Raw genomic sequence first — 22,134 nt, 5'->3', positions numbered from 1 at the left:
TAGAGCTAGGGCTAGGGCTCATACTGCATAGTTTGTCGGACGTATTTACCTAATTATGGGATAATTAGACGGCGTTTGGAAAAACACACAATTTTCTTTCAAGGCATTTGTTTAAACACTGTTTAAAACAAGTTTTGAACAAAGTGTTTTAAATGCACCATACATAGATATAATTCGTATAGGCGTCCGCATATGAAAAAAGTTTGAGAACACCTAGAGTAGAACGTTAACAGTTTATGCGAAAGCATCGTAACATAACTCGTATCTAATTTGATAACTTAGGACTACGCCAAGTATTGCTGCACATACACAAGCCAAGCCTGCAATATCTATAACTTTTAGCTATCTCTGACACAACTAAATGCAACTATCCTTCGCAACATCTCAGAAATACCTAGTTCTTCTACTTCGGCGAGCATAAACCAATTCAGACTGATCCAGTATCGAATGGAAACGTGGAATGGTGGAAATGACTGGTTTCGTTGCTTCGTTCCGCTTGGCTGATCCTGGCGGATTATAGGTGCCCGTTTACCGATGTGCAGTGACAAACCAGCTTCATTGACAATGTTATAACTGATCGCCCAAGGGCAACATGCAATGGATTCCGTCTTAATCGAAAGCTACTATTGCCTTTGTGATTTTGATTGATGCAATTATTGAATGAATGCTCTCGGCGCGTCATCTCGAGATCGGAGGCGAAGGGAAGGTGACTGGTTATGCTGTTTTACGCGAAACTTTATAATAAATTGATCACAAATACATCACCGATTCCGTAAATATAGAATTGAAATCAGTGCACGACACCTAGACTGCCTACTTAAAGTCAGACATCGGCAATGTGGCGGAACGCCGCATTAGCTAATTGTTATACTTACTATACATGTCATTGAAATACATCATTGGATTACGCTGTAAGATCACACAAAACTTATCTCATGGCTGCTCAAAATGTACTAAATACCACCCTAAAATCACCATGGACGATCTCGACACTGCCATAAAGATCTAGTTCAGTGCTTCCCAGCCGGTGTGTCGCGACGGATTACTAAATGTTGCAGCTTCCTATTCAGTATGCCAATTCCAATAATTTTCTTCTCGCGATTACGCGTACTCATCCTCTAAGTCTAAAATAAGTTGTTTTTGCACCCATAAATATTACGTTATCGTGTTCACAATAATTCATCAACCAGATTTTCGTGACAGTCATTTTGATTGAAGCGCCAAATTGGACAGTGTTATTGTGTATGCCTAAGAATCGGAAATAATTCCTTCCTCCAATGCAGGGGTACTAAAACGGGAGGCGTGTAAGCATCTGAAAAGGTACGCGAAGCTGCGGTCGACAGATAATTTATTCGCGCCCCGCGCGATTTATTACCTCCAATTGATAGATATTGCTCTGTGTATACTCCTAATTTCATATTTGACAATTCTCTAATCAACAGTCATAACCTTCCATGCCATTAAACTATCCATTGGGTGTGCTAGCTTTCCGGTAACAGTTTGTGATGTGACGATAAGGGGGCGCGTAATTTTTCACTACCATAAAGAGGAGGATGTGTGTAAAATAGTTTGACAACCAATGCTCCAAAGGTTTGCGTACGTTGAGAGGGAAATGCAGCAATCCAGCCCGATTTAGTGTTATATTAAGCAAAGAATTGCTGCGACGCAAGCTACTCGGAACCCCATTGTGTTCGTAAAAGACACGCACTTTGGTATTTGTAATCATCTATTACGTGTATTCATTCTTGACTGCTTCATATAGGCCTACCCGTGATCCTGCATTTCTCACAGCTTGTCGGCATCCACTCGTTACTCATACGACGGTTTGTGCGAGGCGAGATACCGTTGCGATTCACAGCTGCAACACCAATAGGTAGCTGACTCAAGTCCGACCGATATCGACTCTATAATCCCATTCCGAGTGTTGGGGGTTTATCTATACAGACTCCTACTCGCCATCACATCCGCGTAAGCGGTTTCTCAAAAAAACAAGAAGTGGGCGGTGATACATGTCGTCAGCTATGGAATAAAAAATGATGAATTCGAGCCTGGTGTAAATCACCATCACAGTCTAAAAACACTCTGAATACCGCAAACGACCACAACGACACATCGTGCGCTGAATCACGCTTTCGTTCGTTTTGTCTCATCTCATGGCGGGTCACACAATAAATGTGTGTCAAAAGTGGGTCGTGAACTTGAAAGGGTTGGGAAGCACTTATCTAGTTCAGCAAGGTCGAGATATTTATATGTATGTGTATCGCAAATCAGTCTATAAAGCTCGAGCCTGCAAATCAAACTGAATAGTATATTCATATTGACATGAACCCGAATATTTTCGGCTGACACTCGTCAGGGGTAATCGTCAGCAACTAGTGAAGAATTCGAAAGAACATCGTATGTCAACAATGGTATCACAAAATATGGCATCACCAGCTTGAAAGACGCTTAGAAAACTGCTTAGGGTTCAACACATGATCATGGTCCCGCACATCACAGTTTTAATCATGAGCACGGTAGTGTAGTTTTGCTCTGACTGGAGGACCTGATGTGCTGTTGCTGAAATTCCGATTCTGGGTCAAGAACCATTTTGGATTTTGGACTCGAAAGGAACTTGCTGCTTCGGTATCAGACCAACACTGTGACACGCTTCATTTCTCCAAGACGAAACGAAAGGACTTCGATACAGAAAACAGCCCATTCAAACCGCAAGTCAGATAGACACTCGAGCGAGGAAAGGGAAGTGATGTATTTTCCTGTAATAAGTTACGCGACAAATGAAAGCTGATCAACTGATAAACCATCGTTAAACTAATAATATTGAATAGAATTCGCTTCACTCCAACGACATGAGGCTACAGGAGCGTTGGACAAGTCCAGGAAAAAAAACACTCATGATTATTGACTATTATGAACGAGGAATAATCACATGAAGCTGGAGGGCTCCCTTCCCAATAAATATCAGATTTTTGATTTTTGACGGTCGCACGCAGCCATATGACGTTCGAGGTTGCTCTTTCTGGTAAATGCTTTTCCACATTTATCACATTTATAATTGACGCCAGCATGCATTTCCAAGTGACGATTGAGGTTGCTCTTCCAGATAAATGCTTTATCACAAACACCACATTTATAATTTTTGATGCCAACATGCATGGACAAATGGAGCTTGACAGAACTCTTCGATGTGAATGCCTTCCCACATATATCACATTTTTGGTTTTTGAGGCCAGCATGCATGTTCAAATGAAACTTGAGGTGAGCCCTGTGAATAAATGCTTTCCCACAAATTTCACATTCATGATTGGCGCCAGCATGCATTTTCGAGTGAAGCTTGAGGTTGCCCTTCCAGATAAATGCTTTACCACAAATATCACACTTATGATTTTTGATGCCAGAATGCATGTCCAAATGACGCTTGAGGTTACCTTCCAATGTAAATGATTTTCCACATATATCACACTTATGATTTGTGACGCCAGCATGCATGTCCAAATGAAGCTTGAGGTAACTCTTCGATGAGAATGTTTTCCCACAAGTATCACATTTATGATTTTTGATTTCAGCATGCATGTCCAAATGAAGCTTGAGGCCGCATTTTCGACTAAATGCTTTTCCACGAATATCACATTCATGATTTTTGATACCAGCATACATGTCCATATCAAACTTGTGGTCACATGAATTTTCTTCCGAAATATCGCATCAACGATCTTGATTGAGTTCAAGTCTTCAAGGTTGAAGTGTCGGGAATGCAAAATTTTCCCTACTCCGTTCGGCACATATGCCTTAGCTTAATGACCGCCTGGCACAATCTGATATGTCTGTAAGCAATGTGAACAAAGAGCACCATCATATTATAGAAAGCGCAACCGCCATACACGCATATCATACAAATAAGCAATAGAAACAAATGAAATGAACAAATCACAGTCCAAATGACTACATATCGGCAGGTAAACACTTTGTAAAACAAACAGCATAATGTACTTCAAATATTGATTGTATTTTCTCAGCAATTTCGACAAAGGCATGCGTGCAAGGGTTGGGAGCGCTGATCCAAGTACACTAGACAATATATTGCTTTTTAATCTGAGGACATGAGTCGATTGCGTATGGAAATCAGATACCCCCTCACACTTACACTTTCTTGAATACCGAAAAAATATAGTTGAACTAATATTACAGTAATCAACTCATGGAAAGGCAGTAAATTGAATGGTTAAGCACAGGGCAGCAGTACACATCTAACGTAATTTTCATTTGCTTGATATCATTGCCGTTGGGCAAAGCGTTTAAAAGTAGCTGCTTAAGAATGGGTGTGACAGTGTGACACCGACGATAGATTTCCACTATTGGTTCAGTTCCAGGACACACAATGCTGACAGCATAATAACCATGTTAGCTTCAGGCACGCTTCTACTGTGTGTAGATAAAATATGAATACCCTAATTCTACGCATACAGATAACGAATATACCTAAGACACGTGCGGATCGTTTTTTGTAAGCACATTACTGAAATAAAATAGAACTGGAGTGGTCAATCTTAAATCACACTACTGATCCGAATTTGGTAAAATCTCATTTAGATTTCTGTGATGTTAAGCAGTTAAAACCTTTCAAAATGTGTCGGCCTTGAAATCGGGCTGTCGCGCCAGAAATTAAACATAAAAAATGATTTGAGAAGTATTTACGTTAGAACAGCGATTATCAAACTTTTTAAGACACCCTCCCCCCATTATGATGGCGAAAGATTTCGCGCACCACTTACCGGCATATCACAAAACGCAACCAGGATGCTAGCCAGTCAAACGGATAGTGTAATAGCACGGGAGGTTACGCGTGTGGATTAGAGGTTTTGAAATATAAAATTCGAACTAAATACAGAGCAATAACTATGAGTGGCTGTAAATCGGGTCAAGCGCGATTTTTTTTTCAGTTGAGCTCAGCTTCGCGACCCCTTCTGATACTTTCACGCCCCCGAGGGGGGCGAGCGTCCAGTTTGAGAACCACTGCCATAGAATTATTATAGTGAAATATACTAAGAAAAAGTTTAATGAAGTCCTTGCATTATTTCGATTTTAAGTACGCATTTTATCAATAGTTTTTGATAAGTTTCTTCAGACTCCCGTAGGCCGCACAGAACGGTGCCCACCCCCCCAAAACACAGTATGCGGCCAACCAAAAATTTATCGGACCAAGGGTTGGGGACTGCCAATTCAAGTACACACAACAACACATTGCTATCAATTGAAAGAAAGGTGTTAGCACGATGTGTACACGAAATTCAACATGCATGCATCGTCGGCTGTCAACATGCAATTTGAATTTTGCGACTACTGACTATCGCGACTGACATACAGAGCCAACATGTCACCATGCCCATGACTGTTAAAGTATCATGGCAACCTCTACCAAATCCGCAAGCTCACACATCTCCATTTTCATATTGGGTACGGCAGCGAAGTAAACAAGGGAGTGATGAAATCACTATTGGCGCAAGAAATAAAAGCTATTCGCAATATGATGATAAAACATCATTTAACTCGTCACACAGAACATAGAATTTGCATCACAATAATCCACTTGTTCCGTTCCAACGTCGTGACGCTACAAAAGCGTTTGTTCAGAGGTTGACAAACTATGGGGTAGCACTGTCATAACAAAAGCAACTGGTAAAGTTGCAAATCTTTTTCAAGATCAGTAAAAGTCGACTTGATCAAATAGGGATGCACGCAATTTTTGTCACGCCAGCATATCTGTCCCAATGAAGCTAGAATTTACCCTCCCGAGTAAATGCTTTACCACAAATATCACATTTATTATTTTTTGATGCAAGCATGCATGTCCAAATGAAGCTTGATGCTACCTTTGGATATTATTGCTTAACCACATATATCACACTTAGGATTTGTGACGCCAGCATGCATGTTCAAATGAAACATAAGGTCACCCTCACCAGTAAATGCTTCACCACAAACATCACATTCATGATTTTTGCTGCCCGCACACAACCGTGTGACGCTTGAGGTTGCCCATCCGAGTGAATGCTTTTCCGCATATATCACATTTATGGATTTTGATGCCAGCATGCGTGTCCAAATGACGCTTGAGGTTACCCTTGTGAGTAAATGCTTTTCCACAAATATCACATTTACTAGTTCTGATGCCGGTATGCATTTCCAGATGTTGCTTGAGGTTACTATTTGATGGAAAGGCTTTTCCACATATAGCACATTTATAACTGGCGCCAGCATGCCTCTCAAAATGAATCCTGAGGCTGACCTTTCGAGTAAATGTTTTCCCACATATATAACATTTATGATTGACGCCAACATGCCTGTCCAAATGACGCCTAAAGTCAACCAGCCAAGTAAATCCTTTCCCACATATATCACATTTATGACTTTTCATGTCAGCATGCATGTCCAAATGAAACTTGAGGTCACCCTTCCGAGTAAATGCTCTTCCACATATATCACATTTATGATTTTTTACTCCAGCATGTCTGTCAAAATGAACCTTGAGGTCACCCTTCCGAGTAAATGCTTTCCCACATATATCACATTCATGATTTGTTACGCCAGCATGTCTGTCCGAATGAAGCTTCAGGTCACTCTTCTGAGTACATGCTTTACCGCAAATATAACATTTATGATTTTTGATACCGGCATGTAGGTCCACATGTTGCTTGAGATTACCTTTCGATGTAAATGCTTTCCCACATATATCACACTTATGATTTGTTACGTCAGCATGCATGTTCAAATGAAGCTTAAGGTAACATTTTTGGGTATATGCTTTCCCGCATATATCACATTCATGGTTTTTGATGCCAGCATGCATATCCAAATGAAGCTTCAGGTTACCTTTCGATGCTAATGTTTTTCCACATATATCACACTTATGATTTGTGACGCCAGCATGCATGCCTAAATGAAACTTGAGGTAGTTCTTACGAGAAAATGCTTTCCCACAAATATCACATTTATTATTGATGCCAGCATGTCTGTCCAAATGAAGCCTGAGGGCACATTTCGATGTGAATGCTTTTTCACATATATCACATTTATTATTCTTGATGCCAGCACACATGTCCATGGGAAAGTTGTGGTTATATTAATTATTTCTTGGAAATATCGCATCAACGATCTTGAACGAGTGCAAGTCTTCACGTTTGCAGTGCTATGAATGTTATTTTTCCCAACTCCCTTTCGCTAATATTATTTAGCTATGTGACCGTCTGGCACATCTGATGTGTCGATACGTGATCTAAACAAAGAGCACCATCAGATTATAGAAAGCGCAACCGCCATACATGCATATCATACAAATAAAGCGATAGAAGCAAATGAAATGAAGAAATCATAGTCCAAAGAATTACATATCGACAAGCCATATCAGTATACTGTAACACTTCGTGATACAAACAGTATAATGTACCATAATATTGAGAGCATTTTCACAGCAATTTCGACAAAGGCATGCAATCAATGGTTGGGGAGCATCAATTCAAGTATACTATACAACACACGAAGAGGAATATATGTACAGTTGTGTAAACGTAATTCAACTAGCATGTGACTACGGCCGTCAACATGCAATTTGCATTTAGTGACGACTGACTATCGCGACTGGCATACAGCCTACATGTCACCATGCCTTCGACTAATAAAGTATCATAGCTACCTTCACTCAATCTGCAGTTGCAGAGATTGCAGATAAACCATAATTTTAATTGTCCAACAGAATATAGAGTTCACTTTACAATAAACCAATTGTCCCGTTTCAACGTAGTGAGGCTACAGAAACGTTTGACCCGATGTTGTCAAACTAAGGGGTAGTGATGTCATAGTAATAACAATTGGTAAAGTTGCTAATCTTTTTCGAGACCGCAGAAAGTCAACTTGTTCCAATAACGATGTACGAATTTCTTTGCTTTGAGACGCATGCGGAATAATTATTAGTTTGATATGCGAAAGCCTCCGAAATGTGAGGACTGGTCTCAATCGCGTATGGAAATCGGATCTCCCCACACCTGCACATTCTCGGACAGCTTTAAATTCTGACAAAATGTGGTCGAACTACAATCAGAGTAATTAACACATAAAAAGGCAGTAATTTGACTGTTTTGACGTGAGCGGTAAACATCAAACGTAATTTTTAAATGCATAAATATATTACCTTTTCTAGAACATATACATTCATAGTTGTTGACTGAGAGAAATGATGTTTCTTCAACAATGAATGAGTTTAATTCGTGCTTCAACTTCCAAGTTCCAACAATGTCTTATTTGTACTTATTTTTCGACTTGAAATGTCATCATGGCGTTGTACCATTCATACACTGATGCAAGATTTTGATTGACACCAAACCTTACGCTGATCAGAAGGTACCCTTCAAAGAAATGCAACTGACTTTGCTTATGGTCAGGTACATTTGAGCTAGACACAAGTGGGGTAATAGCATTAAAATATCTATTTGCTACATGCTACTATTGAACATGATTTCAAAATATTCAACTGGAAATTTATCTCGTAATTCTTGCTCTGTGTATGGTACCATTTCCATATTTGAGAAGTATCTCAACACCAATACCATCTTTCATGCCCTAACAATGCCTTGGGATTGCAATAAGGAGGCGCAAAATTCTTCACTATAATCGAGGGGGCGTGTCGTAAAAAGTTTGAGAACAGCTGGACTAGTATGACTGATGAATAATCATATGAAGCTGGGGGCACTCTTTCCAGTATATACCAGATTTCCGACATGTGATGCAACCATATGACGCAAGAGATTGTATCTGATTCTTCACATATACCACACCTATGACTGACGCCAGCATGACTGTCTAAGTGACGAACGAGGATTCACTTCTGAGTAAATACTTTACAACTCTAGCATGCGTGTTCAAATGAATCTTGAGGTCGCTCTTCCAGGAAAATGCTTTTCCACAAACATCACATTCATGATTTTAGATACCAGCATGCATGTCTATATGAAACTTCAGGTCATATGAATTTATTGTTAGGGATGTCGCATCAACGATCTTGAACGAGTCCAAGTCTTCATATTTTAAGTGTTGGGAATGCAAAATTTTTCCCAACTTTATTCGGCCGTATGCCGTAGCTTAGTGATCGTCTGGCAAAAGCTGACATGTTGATAAGTAATCTATACAAAGAGCATCATTAGATTATTTACAGCACAACCAATATACTTGTATATCATAAAAATATATCAACAGAATCAAATGAAATACACAAACGATGGTCCAGTGGACTACATAGCACTAATCTATACCAGTATACTGTAGCAGTTAAACACCTTTCGAAATGCGTGGGCCTTGAAATCGGGCTGTCGCGCCAGAAATTGAACATAAAAAATGATTGAGAAGTATTTACCTTAGAACAGCGATTCTCAAACTTTTTAAGTAACCCTCCCCCCTTATGATGGTGAAAGATTTCGCGCACCCCTTACCGTCATATCACGAAACGCAACCAGGATGCTAGCAAGTCAAACGGATAGTGTGATGGCATGGAAGGTTACGACTGTGGATTAGAGGTTTTGAAATATAAAATTCCAACTAAATACAGAGCAATAACTATGAGTGGATGTAAATCGCGCCCGGCGAGAATTTTTTTTCAGTTGAGCTCAGCTTCGCGACCTCGTCTGATGCTTTCACGTACCCAAGGGGGGAGCCCCTAGTTTGAGAGCCACTGACTTAGAATTATCATAGTGAAATATACCAAGAAAAAGTTTAATCAAGTCCTTGCATTAATTCGATTTCAAGTAGCCTACGCATTTTATCAATATTTTTCATGAGTTTCTTCAGACTCTTGCGGGCTGCACAGAACGGTGCCCACCCTGTCTTAGAGTTACCAAAACACACTATGCGACCAACTAAAAATTTATCGGATCAAGGGTTGGGGACTGCCACTTCCAGTACACACAACAACACATTGCTAGCCATTGAAAGAAAGGTGTTCACTGTACGTTAGCGGCGGCCAGCCAATTGACAATGAAGAACATATGCACGGTGTGTACACGTACTTCAATATGAAAGTCTTGACGGCTGTCAATATGCAATTTTGATTTGGCGAGTACTGACTATCGCATTTGACATACACAGCCTACATGTCACCATGCCCTTGATTATTTAAGGATCATGGCAACCTTTACCAGATCCGCAAGCCCACACATCTCCATTTTCATATTGGGTATGATAGCGTAGTAAACAAGGGAGTAATGAAATCACCTGTCACAAATGGCGCAAGAAATAAAAGCTCTTCGCAATATTATGATAAACCATCATTTTACTCGTCACACAGAACATAGAATTCACTTCACAATAATCCACTTGTTCCGTTTCAATGTCGTGAGGCTACAAAAGCTGTTGACAAGAGGTTGGCAAACTATGGGGTAGCGCTGTCGTGGCAAGAGCAAGTGGTAAAGTTGTGAATCGTTTTTAAGACCAGTAAAAGTCGACTTGCTCCAATAGTGATGTACGGAATTTTTGATTGCGCATGGAAATCGGATCTCCCCACGTTTTACAAAACATATACAATATACACTATTGTTATGGACTAGAGTGAATGATTAATAAAATAATGAAGTTGGAGGGCACCCTAGCAGACATGGGGTAATCGTAATCGATTACAGCATTTCCAAGTAATCGTAATCGTAATCGATTGGATTGGATCGATTATTTCGTAAAAACGCGATTACTCTTACTGATTGACAGTAAGTCGCGAACGCGAGTCGGAAATACAATTGTGCCGTGATGTTAGTACATATAAATTGTGGGAACGTCGGCACTGTTAACAAGGTAATAGTATTAATGCGTCAAGACGGTATGAAAGAAGCATCCAATTTGGGTAAAGTAATCAGTAAAGCGTCCAACATTATGGCTCACGTTCGTAAATCAACGCACGCCACCGAGCGATTGAAAGACTTCAAAAAGCTCCAAACAGCAAATGCAACGAGATGGAATCCCGAACTAAGAATGATCAAATCGGTTCTAGAAGTTCCCCATGACGTTCTGCATGATTTACCATGACTCATCACAAGCTTACTGTACATGAGCTGTTTATGCGAAATTTTGAGTCCGTTTGATACGGCAACTGATAAAGCGCAAGGAGATAAAATAGTCACCTCAAGTTTTGTCATACCCTGTATTCGATGATTGCAATCAGAGCTTGATGAGATGCATGCGAAATATTACAACAATAGTAACTTCAACCGTATCATTAATACTTTTCGTCATTCGCTGAAGTTGCGATTCGTGGCTTATGACAAGGAGAAGGTGTTCCGATTAGCTGCAATACTTGATCCGCGTTTTAAAGGCGTGTCGTGCAAAGAAGACGAGTTGTCTGCGCTGCATGAATTAATCAAGGGTGAAATGTCTCGTACGACATCAAACAACAGCCAACCACCACTGACACTGATGTTCCGGTTAAAAGATGCAAACTATTTAATTACATGGGTTGCAGATCTTCGAACAGCGCTTGCACCTCTCGCGGCTCAACGATTGACTAAGAACTGAGCAAGTATTTAGCCGAGCCTTGCTTATCAGACGACTCGGGTCCCGTGAAATTTTGGAATATTCATGAAGCATCGATGCCGACGCTAGCGAAATTAGCCATTTTATATTTGCCGGGGCCTGCAACATCGTCGACCGTGGAACGGCTTTATAGCGTTGGTGGGAGGGTTTTCAAGCCAGATCGATGTCGCTTAACAGATAAGCGATTTGAAACTCTTCTGTTTATCAAATGTAATAAAGGTATTTAAAGGTCTGTGCTACATGCTACATGCAGGGATATCTAGATATCCCTGGCTACATTGTTGCAACATTTCGTTTGAACACGTCGATACAAGGATACAAAATAAATGTAATCGTGTGTAATCGTGATTACTTTTGTGTTGTAATCGTAATCAATTACCGGGGATTTTGCTGTAATCGTAATTGTGTGGGTAGGAAGTAATCGTAATCGCATTCGATTACATTTACGAAGTAATCACCCCATGTCTGCACCCTACACAGTAAATATCACATTTTTGATATTTCACATCAGCACGCAACCGTGTGATGCTTCAGGTTGCTTTTCTGAGTAAATGATTTTCCACATATATCGCATTCATGACTAATGCCAGCATGCGTGCCCATATAAAGCTTGAGAGCCATATTCGATGTAAATGCTTTCCCACAAACACCACAATAAAAATTTTTGATGCCAGCATGTCTGTCTGAATGATGCTTGGGTGCTATTTCCGATATTAATGCTTTTCCACAAATATCACATTCATGATTTTTTTAATGCCAGCATGTTCGTTCAAATGACACTGGAGGTTACCTATCAATGCTAATGCTTATCCATATTTATCACACTTCAGATTGTGACATCAGCATGCAAGTCGAAATGATGTTTGAGTTATTGCTTTGATGTAAATGCTTTTCCCGATATGTCGCACTTATGATCTGTGACGCCAGCATGCTTATCCGAATGATGCTGGAGGTCAACTTGCTGGGTAAATGCTTTTCCACAAATGTCACATTTGATTTTTGATTCCAGCATGCACTTTCAAATGACACTCAAGGTTACTCTTCGTTATAAATGCTTTTCCACAAATATCACATTTATGATTTTTGATTCCAGCATGCATGTCCAAATGACGCTTGAGGCCCCATTTCCGATTAAATGCTTTTCCACAAATATCACATTTATGATTTTTGATTCCAGCATGCACGTTCAAATGACGCTTGAGGTGATCCTTTGATGTAAAGGCTTTTCCGCATATATCACACTTATGATTTGTGACGTCAGCATGCCTGCGTGAATGAAGCTTGAGGTAACCCTGATGAGTAAATATTTTCCCACAAATATCACATTCAAGATTATTGATGCCCAAATGCATGTCCAAATGACGCTTGAGTTCACCATTCAATGTAAATGCTTTTCCACATATATCACATTCATGATTTGTGACGCCGGCATGTCTGTCCGAATGAAACTTGAGGTCACCCTTATGGATAAATCTTTTTCCACAAATACCACATTCATGATTTTTGATGCCAGCATGCATGTCCAAATGAAGCTTCAGATGAAACAGTTGAGTAAATGCTTTCCCACAAATATCACATTCATGATTTCTAGCGCCAGCATGCACTTTCAGATGTATCTTGAGGCTACCCATCATTAAAAATGATTTTCCACATATAACACACTTATGATTTGTGACCCCAGCATGCATGTCCGAATGACGCTGGAGGTCACCCTTCTGATTAAATCCTTTCCCACAAATTTCACACTTATGATTTTTGATGCCAGAATGCATGTCCAAATGACGCTTGAGGTTACCTTCCAATGTAAATGATTTTCCACATATATCACACTCATGATTTGTGACGCCAGCATGCATGTCCAAATGAAGCTTGAGGTAACTCTTCGATGAGAATGTTTTCCCACAAGTATCACATTTATGATTTTTGATTTCAGCATGCATGTCCAAATGAAGCTTGAGGCCGCATTTTCGACTAAATGCTTTTCCACAAATATCACATTCATGATTTTTGATATCAGCATACATGTCTATATCAAACTTGTGGTCACATGAATTTTATTCCGAAATATCGCATCAACGATCTTGATTGAGTTCAAGTCTTCAAGGTTGAAGTGTCAGGAATGCAAAATTTTCCCTACTCCGTTCGGCACATATGCCTTAGCTTAATGACCGCCTGGCACAATCTGATATGTCTGTAAGCAATGTGAACAAAGAGCACCATCATATTATAGAAAGCGCAACCGCCATACACGCATATCATACAAATAAGCAATAGAAACAAATGAAATGAACAAATCACAGTCCAAATGACTACATATCGGCAGGTAAACACTTTGTAAAACAAACAGCATAATGTACTTCAAATATTGATTGTATTTTCTCAGCAATTTCGACAAAGGCATGCGTGCAAGGGTTGGGAGCGCTGATCCAAGTACACTAGACAATATATTGCTTTTTAATCTGAGGACATGAGTCGATTGCGTATGGAAATCAGATACCCCCTCACACTTACACTTTCTTGAATACCGAAAAAATATAGTTGAACTAATATTACAGTAATCAACTCATAGAAAGGCAGTAAATTGAATGGTTCAGCACAGGGCAGCAGTACACATCTAACGTAATTTTCATTTGCTTGATATCATTGCCGTTGGGCAAAGCGTTTAAAAGTAGCTGCTTAAGAATGGGTGTGACAGTGTGACACCGACCATAGAGCGGCCAGAAGACCAAGAAGGCCAAAGATTTCCACTATTGGTTCAGTTCCAGGACACACAATGCTGACAGCATAATAACCATGTTAGATTCAGGCACGCTTCTACTGTACGTAGATAAAATATGAATACCCTAATTCTACGCATACAGATAACGAATCTACCTAAGACACGTGCGAATCGTTTTTTATAAGCACATTACTGAAATAAAATAGAACTGGAGTGGTCAATCTTAAATCACACTACTGATCCGAATTTGGTAAAATCTCATTTAGATTTCTGTGATGTTAAGCAGTTAAAACCTTTCAAAATGTGTCGGCCTTGAAATCGGGCTGTCGCGCCAGAAATTGAACATAAAAAATGATTTGAGGAGTATTTACCTTAGAACAGCGATTATCAAACTTTTCAAGACACCCTCCCCCCATTATGATGGCGAAAGATTTCGCGCACCACTTACCGGCATATCACAAAACGCAACCAGGATGCTAGCCAGTCAAATGGATAGTGTACTGGCAAGGGAGGTTACGAGTGTGGATTAGAGGTTTTGAAATATAAAATTCGAACTAAATACAGAGCAATAACTATGAGTGGCTGTAAATCGGGTCAAGCGCGATTTTTTTTTCAGTTGAGCTCAGCTTCGCGACCCCTTCTGATACTTTCACGCCCCCGAGGGGGGCGAGCGTCCAGTTTGAGAACCACTGCCATAGAATTATCATAGTGAAATATACTAAGAAAAAGTTTAATGAAGTCCTTGCATTATTTCGATTTTAAGTATGCATTTTATCGATATTTTTTGATATGTTTCTTCAGACTCCCGCAGGCGGCACAGAACGGTGCCCACCCCTGTCTTAGAGTCACCAAAACACAGTATGCGGCAAATCAAAAATTTATCGGACCAAGGGTTGGGGACTGCCAATTCAAGTACACACAACAACACATTGCTATCAATTGAAAGAAAGGTGTTCGCACGATGTGTACACGTAATTCAACATGCATGCATTGTCGGCTGTCAGCATGCAATTTGAATTTTTAGACTGCTGACTATCGCGACTGACATACACAGCCTACATGTCACCATGCCCTTGACTGTTAAAGTATCATGGCAAACTTTACCAAATCCGCAAGCTAACACATCTCCATTTTCATGATGGGTACAGTAGCGAAGTAAACAAGGGAGTGATGAAATCACCTGTCACCATTGGCGCAAGAAATAAAAGCTATTCGCAATATGATGATAAAACATCATTCAACTCGTCACACAGAACAAAGAATTTACTTCACAATAATCCACTTGTTCCGTTTCAACGTCGTGACGCCACAAAAGCGTTTGTTCAGAGGTTGACAAACTATGGGGTAGCGCTGTCATAACAAAAGCAGCATCTGGTCAAGTTGCAAATCTTTTTTAAGACCAGAAAAAGTCGACTTGCTCAAATAGTGATGCACGGAATTTTTGTCACCCCAGCATCTCTGTCCCAATGAAGCTTGAATTTACCCTTCCGAGTAAATGCTTTACCACAAATATCACATTGATTATTTTTGATGCAAGCATGCATGTCCAAATGAAGCTTGATGTTACCTTTGGATATTACTGCCTAACCACATATATCACACTTATTTTTTGTGACATCAGCATGCATGTTCAAATGAAGCATAAGGTCACCCGTCCAAGTAAATGCTTCACCACAAATATCACATTCATGATTTTTGCTGCCCGCACACAACCGTATGACGCTTGAGGTTGCCCATCTGAGTGAATGCTTTTCCACATATATCACATTTATTTGATTTTGATGCCAGCATTCATATCCAAATGAAGCTTCAGGTTACCTTTTGATGCAAATGTTTTACCGCATATATCACACTTATGACTGTGACGCCAGCATGCATGCCCAAATGATACTTGAGGTAGCTCTTCTGAGAAAATGATTTTCCACAAATATCACATTTATTATTGATGCCAGCATGTCTGTCCAAATGAAGCCTGCGGGTATATTCCGATGTAAATGCTTTTTCACATATATCACATTTATAATTCTTGATGCCAGCACACATGTCCATATGAAAGTTGTGGTTATATGAATTATTTCTTGAAAATATCGCATCAACGATCTTGAACGAGTGCAAATCTTCACGTTTAAAGTGTTACGAATGTAATTTTTCCCAGCTCCCTTTGGCCAATACGATTTAGCTTAGTGACCGTCTGGCACAATCTGATATGCGGGTACGTGATCTAAACAAAGAGCACCGATAGAAAGTGCAACCGCCATACATGCATATCATACAAATAAAGCAATAGAATCAAAGGAAATGAAGAAATCATTGTCAAAAGAATTACATATCGACAAGCCATATCAGCATGCTGTAACACTTCGTGATACAAATAGTATAATGCACCTTAATATTGATATTGTTTTCTCAGCAGTTTCGACAAAGACATGCAATCACTGGTTGGAGAGTGACAATTCAAGTATACTATACAACGCACAAAGAGGAATATACAGTTGTGTAAACGTAATTCAACTAGCATGTGACTACGGCAGTCAACATGCAATTTGAATTTAGTGACGACTGACATACAGCCTACATATCACCATGCCTTCGACTAATAAAGTGTCATGGTTACCTTCACTCAATCTGCAGTTGCTGAGATTACAGATAAACCATAATTTTAATTGTCACACAGAATATAGAGTTCACTTCACAATAAACCAATTGTTACGTTTCAAAGTAGTGAGGCTGCAGAAGCGTGAAGTTGTGAAACTATGGGGTAGCGATCTCATAGTATTAAAAAGTGGCTAAGTAGCTAATCTTTTTCGAGACCGGTAAAAGTCAACTTGTTCCAATAATGATGAACGGATTTCTTTGCCTTGAGCCGCATAGGGAATAATTATTGGTTTGATATGCGAAAGCCTCCAAGATGTGAGGACTGGTCTCAATTGCGTATGGAAATCGGATCTCCCCACACCTGCTCATTCTCGGATAGCTTTAAATTCTGACAAAATGTGGTTGAACTACAATCATAGTAATTAACTCATAAAACGGCAGTAATTTGACTGTTTTCAAGTGGTACAGCGGTAAACAACGAACATAATTTTAAAATGCCTAAAAATAATGACGTTTTCTAGAACATATACATTCATGGTTGTTGACTGAGAGAAATTATGCTTCTTCAACAATGAAAGAGTTTAATTCGTGCTCCAACTTCAACGTTTCCGCAATGCCTATATTTGTACTCATATGCGCCGATTTCTATTTTTTGACGAGGTGGCGAATTCTTGTGACGTAATATTTGTTCCAGACAGATGACGTCATCGTCACACGAAAACACACTTTATTACATGCCGCTGGTGTACTTGCAGAGTTGAACCATTCGCGTGATGTTTTAGTATCGGTCCTGCACTCATTAATATCAAACCATGCAGTCGAGGTATTAAATGGAATCTTAAAACGGTACGATCATTTGAAGTGTAATTGCGGCCTGCGCTATCAGTCGGTCTGACGGAATATGCAGTTGCATCAATAATATTTACGCGCAATGCCCAGTGTGACTAACGAAATACACTACGCACTGGCCTTGCAAGTAACACACGACAACTCTGGAACACTTCAAGCAGACCATAATGATGATTACAAACGCGAAATCGCGCAGCCAATCATTGTTTCTTGCGTCTTGCGATTTCTTGCTTGGCGTTGACCAACTCGCATCGCGGCAATTGTTTGATAAATAAAACATTGGTGCATTTCCCGATTTAAGTTCGCGAAGCATTTCGGGAGTACATCGGTCAATTCGTAAATTCAATATACATGTCGACGGCCGTCAACGCATACTAATTGAAATTACGTGTTGACGACTGCACAGATTTCGGTCTACGGCCGCGGGTTGGCCACCCCTGGGCTGGAATTAATTCCACTTCCGGACGCATGCCGCGATCTTACAAATAAAAATCCACTGTCTACCTAATGCCTAATAGTTTAATATTCGATAATGTTGTTCTCGATACGAGTACATAGAGCGATCAAGTTTATTGGAATGTAGAAGGTTCCCTGTTCAAACGAATCGAAAAAAATCAGAATTTGTGCCACCCACAATCTTGTATTCATCACGTTAATAATGAAAAGAACATTGAAAAATGACTTTGTGTGACAATTTCGGAGTACGAATGTATCGAGTAGATAACAAGAAATATGCATGATGGCAAATGAGAAAGCGTGTATTCTAATCAGCATCGCAACAAATCGGCTTTGAGTCTGACACTGCATTGAGTAGCTTTCGTCGCGACAATTGTTTTCTCATTATATCGGTGTTTAAGCTGTATTGCTGCATTTCCCGATTAATGCCTCTGGCAAAGCCTTGTCAGACAAACGAATCTGTGCAGAAATGAGTTCCAATTTGCAGGCACATACCAACACACCCTCCAATTTCGCGCACCGACGACCTATTACGAAGCTAGCTAGATCATGAATAGTTTTGTAAACGAATATGGGTGCACATAATTTAGATTTCAGAAAAGCAGAATGTATATTTGGGCGTCTGGTCGGCAGAGCAGATCTAAGATGGTGCTTCTCAGCACACGCTAGGCACGTAAGCCAGTCCAAAAATTAGGGGGATTCGGATTTTTTTTCAAATATGTTATAATATAGCATCAATTCAATTCGGGTCAAGTACATATGTAAATGGAGATCATATAATCTCTTCGTATCGACGATTTTAGGCGCATGATAAGCTTACCAAAGAGTCCGGGAGTGCTGTCCATTAGCCAGTCACTGATCTCTGGTTAACAATTCAATACGCACGCGCATATTGCGCAGTCTCGGCCACAGTTTTCGCAAATCAAAATGTCCGAACTTGATTGCACCGATTTCAAACCTTTGTCGTATTTCAGAACTCGAGACATGATACACACCTTCTGGTCGTTACGTTCAAGTATTAGCGAGAATCAATTTCACACGTTAAAGTCTGTTTGCAGCAATTCGATGTTATTCAGTTTAGCAATGTCGCTCTCTAATCGATATGACATAAAACATTCACTAATTAGCGTAAACTCGACCGCATTGTCTCGAAACCCGTGAGAGACAGGAGCCAAAGCATGCTAGGTCTGAGACGCGATAGGCCAACAATGATATCTTTCACTCCAGGCCTATTGCAGATGCTACTGTATAGGCCAGCAATGATATCGTGCACACCAGGCCAAAGCCGCCAATGCAGATTCGATTGCGCAGTTAAGCGATGATATAGTGTGAAATGGGCCTATTGCAGATGCGATTGTTGAAGCCTGCAGAACTAGGCTTGATCGAGACGCGATAAATCAGCCACGCGCACCGGAATGAATGACCTAATTTCGCGACCATCCAAGTGGGAGATCTTCACAGATTCTTCTCGCAAGTTGACAATACGTTTCTTTTAAATCCGACGCACGGAACACTGATTACACAATTATTGAATTGCAGCTATTAGAGTTAGAATAATAATTTTAAGATGACGGGGTTTCGCGTTTCAAATAGGGAAGTTTGACCCCCGAAACACCCGTTGCTACGCGGCTGACTCACGCGCGTGCCGGGATCGGAAGACGTCTCTAACGAGGTTGCATCTATTCGCCTTATTACTAATTACTGGTCACAAATCACTTGTGACCTCATGAGTCGGCGCCTAATTTGTACTTATTTTTCGATTTTAAATGTCAACATGGCGTTGTACCATCCATACACGGATGCAAAATCCGTGTTACTGATCTTATAGATACTATTGATGGCACATAACTAACAAAATGTGCAATTTGCAACTGCACAAGGCCATCGTGAGTAAATATATTGCCTTGTTTGACACTTCTCATAGGCGCACGATTTCTCTTGCTGCTTCATTTCCTATCACTTTGAAACGTGTTCTACACATCGAATGTCGGATACAGGTTTATCAGTATATGGGCATATGATCAACATGTATTCATTGAAGTCTACAGTAACTTCGTATAACATATAAAACGGATGATTCAACTGTCTGTAAGATGTTGTTATTACAGGCGCGATTACCGTACTCGCCTAACTTACACACCCATTACATTACATTCCCGATATTATGGTTTCAATGAACTCTTGCGATCAACAACTACTCTAAAACGACAGCTGTGTCTGCTTACGACGTGTAGAACGGAAGATATAATGGATTATAAGATTAGCGTTCATTCAGGCGAACTGAGCTACACATTGTGTTTTGCAGGAAACGTTTTTTCTGTATTAAACCTGCATTTTGAACAGATTATACGGTCAGGCCATGATTTATACATGGCACTTCGTATGCGCATTGACAATAGCTATTTATAGACGATAACTGTAACCGTTTAAGACCACTACAACGCAAGATGTCGTTTATTGATTGAAGCGTGTTGGTGAAAAACTGTGTATGGATCATATAGGATCCACCCGCGGGTAAAGGGTTAAAGTCGGTGCCTATGATGGCAGTGATTAACTCATAAAAAGGCAGCAATTTGAATATTTTCACACGGGACAGTGGTAAATATCGAGCCTGATTTCAAATAGCTTAATATTGACGTTTTACAGAAAATTACACATTCATGGTTATGGAGTATTAGGAATAATGAATTATCATGAAGTGGGCGGACACTCTTCCAAGTAAATATCATGTTTCAAATATTTGACACCGGCATCCAACCATATGACGCTTGAGGTTACCCTTTAGAGTGAATACTTTTCCACATATATCACATTTATGAGTGACGCCTGCATGTGTGTCCAAATGAACCTTGAGGTTGCCCTTTAGAGTGAATGCTTTTCCACATATATCACATTTATGAGTGACGCCTGCATGTGTGTCCAAATGAAGCCTGAGGTTGCCCTTGCCAGTAAATTCTTTTCCACATATATCACATTTATTACTGACACCAGCATGCCTTTTCAGATGAAAATTGAGGTAGCTCTTGTGAGTAAATTCTTTCCCACATATATCACATTTATGGCTGACACCAGCATGCCTTTTCAAATGAATCTTGAGGTTACCCTTTGATGTAAATTTTTTCCAACATATACAACATTCATGATTTGTGACACCAGCATGCATATCAAAATGAGCCTTGAGGTCACCCTTACGAGTAAATGATTTCCCACATATATCACATTTATGACTGACGCCAGCATGCATGTCCAAATGAAGCTTCAGATGACCCGGTTGAGTAAATGCTTTCCCACATATACCGCATTCATGATTTTTGATGCCATAATGCATATCCAAATGAGGCTTCAGGTGACCAGATTGATTAAATGCTTTTCCACATATAACACACTTGTGGTTTTTAAAACCAATACATATTTTCATATGACGCTTGTGGTCGCTCTTAACAGCAAATTCTTTCTCACATATATTGCATTCTTGATTTTTGATGCCAACATGCATTTCCATATGACGATTCAAGGCAGCTCTCCAAGAAAATGATTTTCCACATATACCACATTTATAATTTTGGTTGCCATCATGCCTGTATAAATGATGAATGAGGTTACCCTTAGATGCAAATGCTTTTCCACAGTTTTCACACTTATGATTTGTGACGCCAATATGCCTGTCAGAATGAATCTTGAGATCAACTTTTCGAGTAAATGCTTTCCCACAAATATCACATTCGTGATTTTTGATGCCAAGATGCATTTCCAAATGACGCTCGAGGTTACCCTTTGATGTAAAAGCTTTCCCACAAATATCACATTCGTGATTTTTGATGCCAGCATGGATGTCCAAATGAAGCTTAAGGTCATACTTCCGACTGAATGCTTTCCCACAAACACCACATTTCTGATTTTTCATACCAGCATGCATGAGTTCAAGACTAAATTTCCAACTTCATGCACAGAAA

General features: G+C 39.9%; 1 protein-coding gene across 1 annotated transcript; it reads right to left on the bottom strand.

Annotated features, from left to right (window-relative positions):
• Positions 1-3,823: 3,823 nt before the first annotated feature.
• Positions 3,824-22,092, bottom strand: LOC145435816 (uncharacterized). The gene has a single exon (XM_080313084.1). It carries the CDS (start codon positions 13,584-13,586, stop codon positions 12,549-12,551), a length of 1,038 nt encoding a protein of 345 aa, XP_080169210.1. The 5' UTR covers positions 13,587-22,092; the 3' UTR covers positions 3,824-12,548.
• Between the last annotated feature and the right edge of the window lie 42 nt (positions 22,093-22,134).

Source organism: Botryllus schlosseri, chromosome 1 (assembly GCF_051294905.1).
Source record: "Botryllus schlosseri isolate E-star chromosome 1, Bs_hap1, whole genome shotgun sequence".
NCBI lineage: Eukaryota > Metazoa > Chordata > Ascidiacea > Stolidobranchia > Styelidae > Botryllus > Botryllus schlosseri.
Note: the sequence above shows the minus strand (reverse complement) of the source record. Positions and strands in the feature narration are given on the sequence as shown.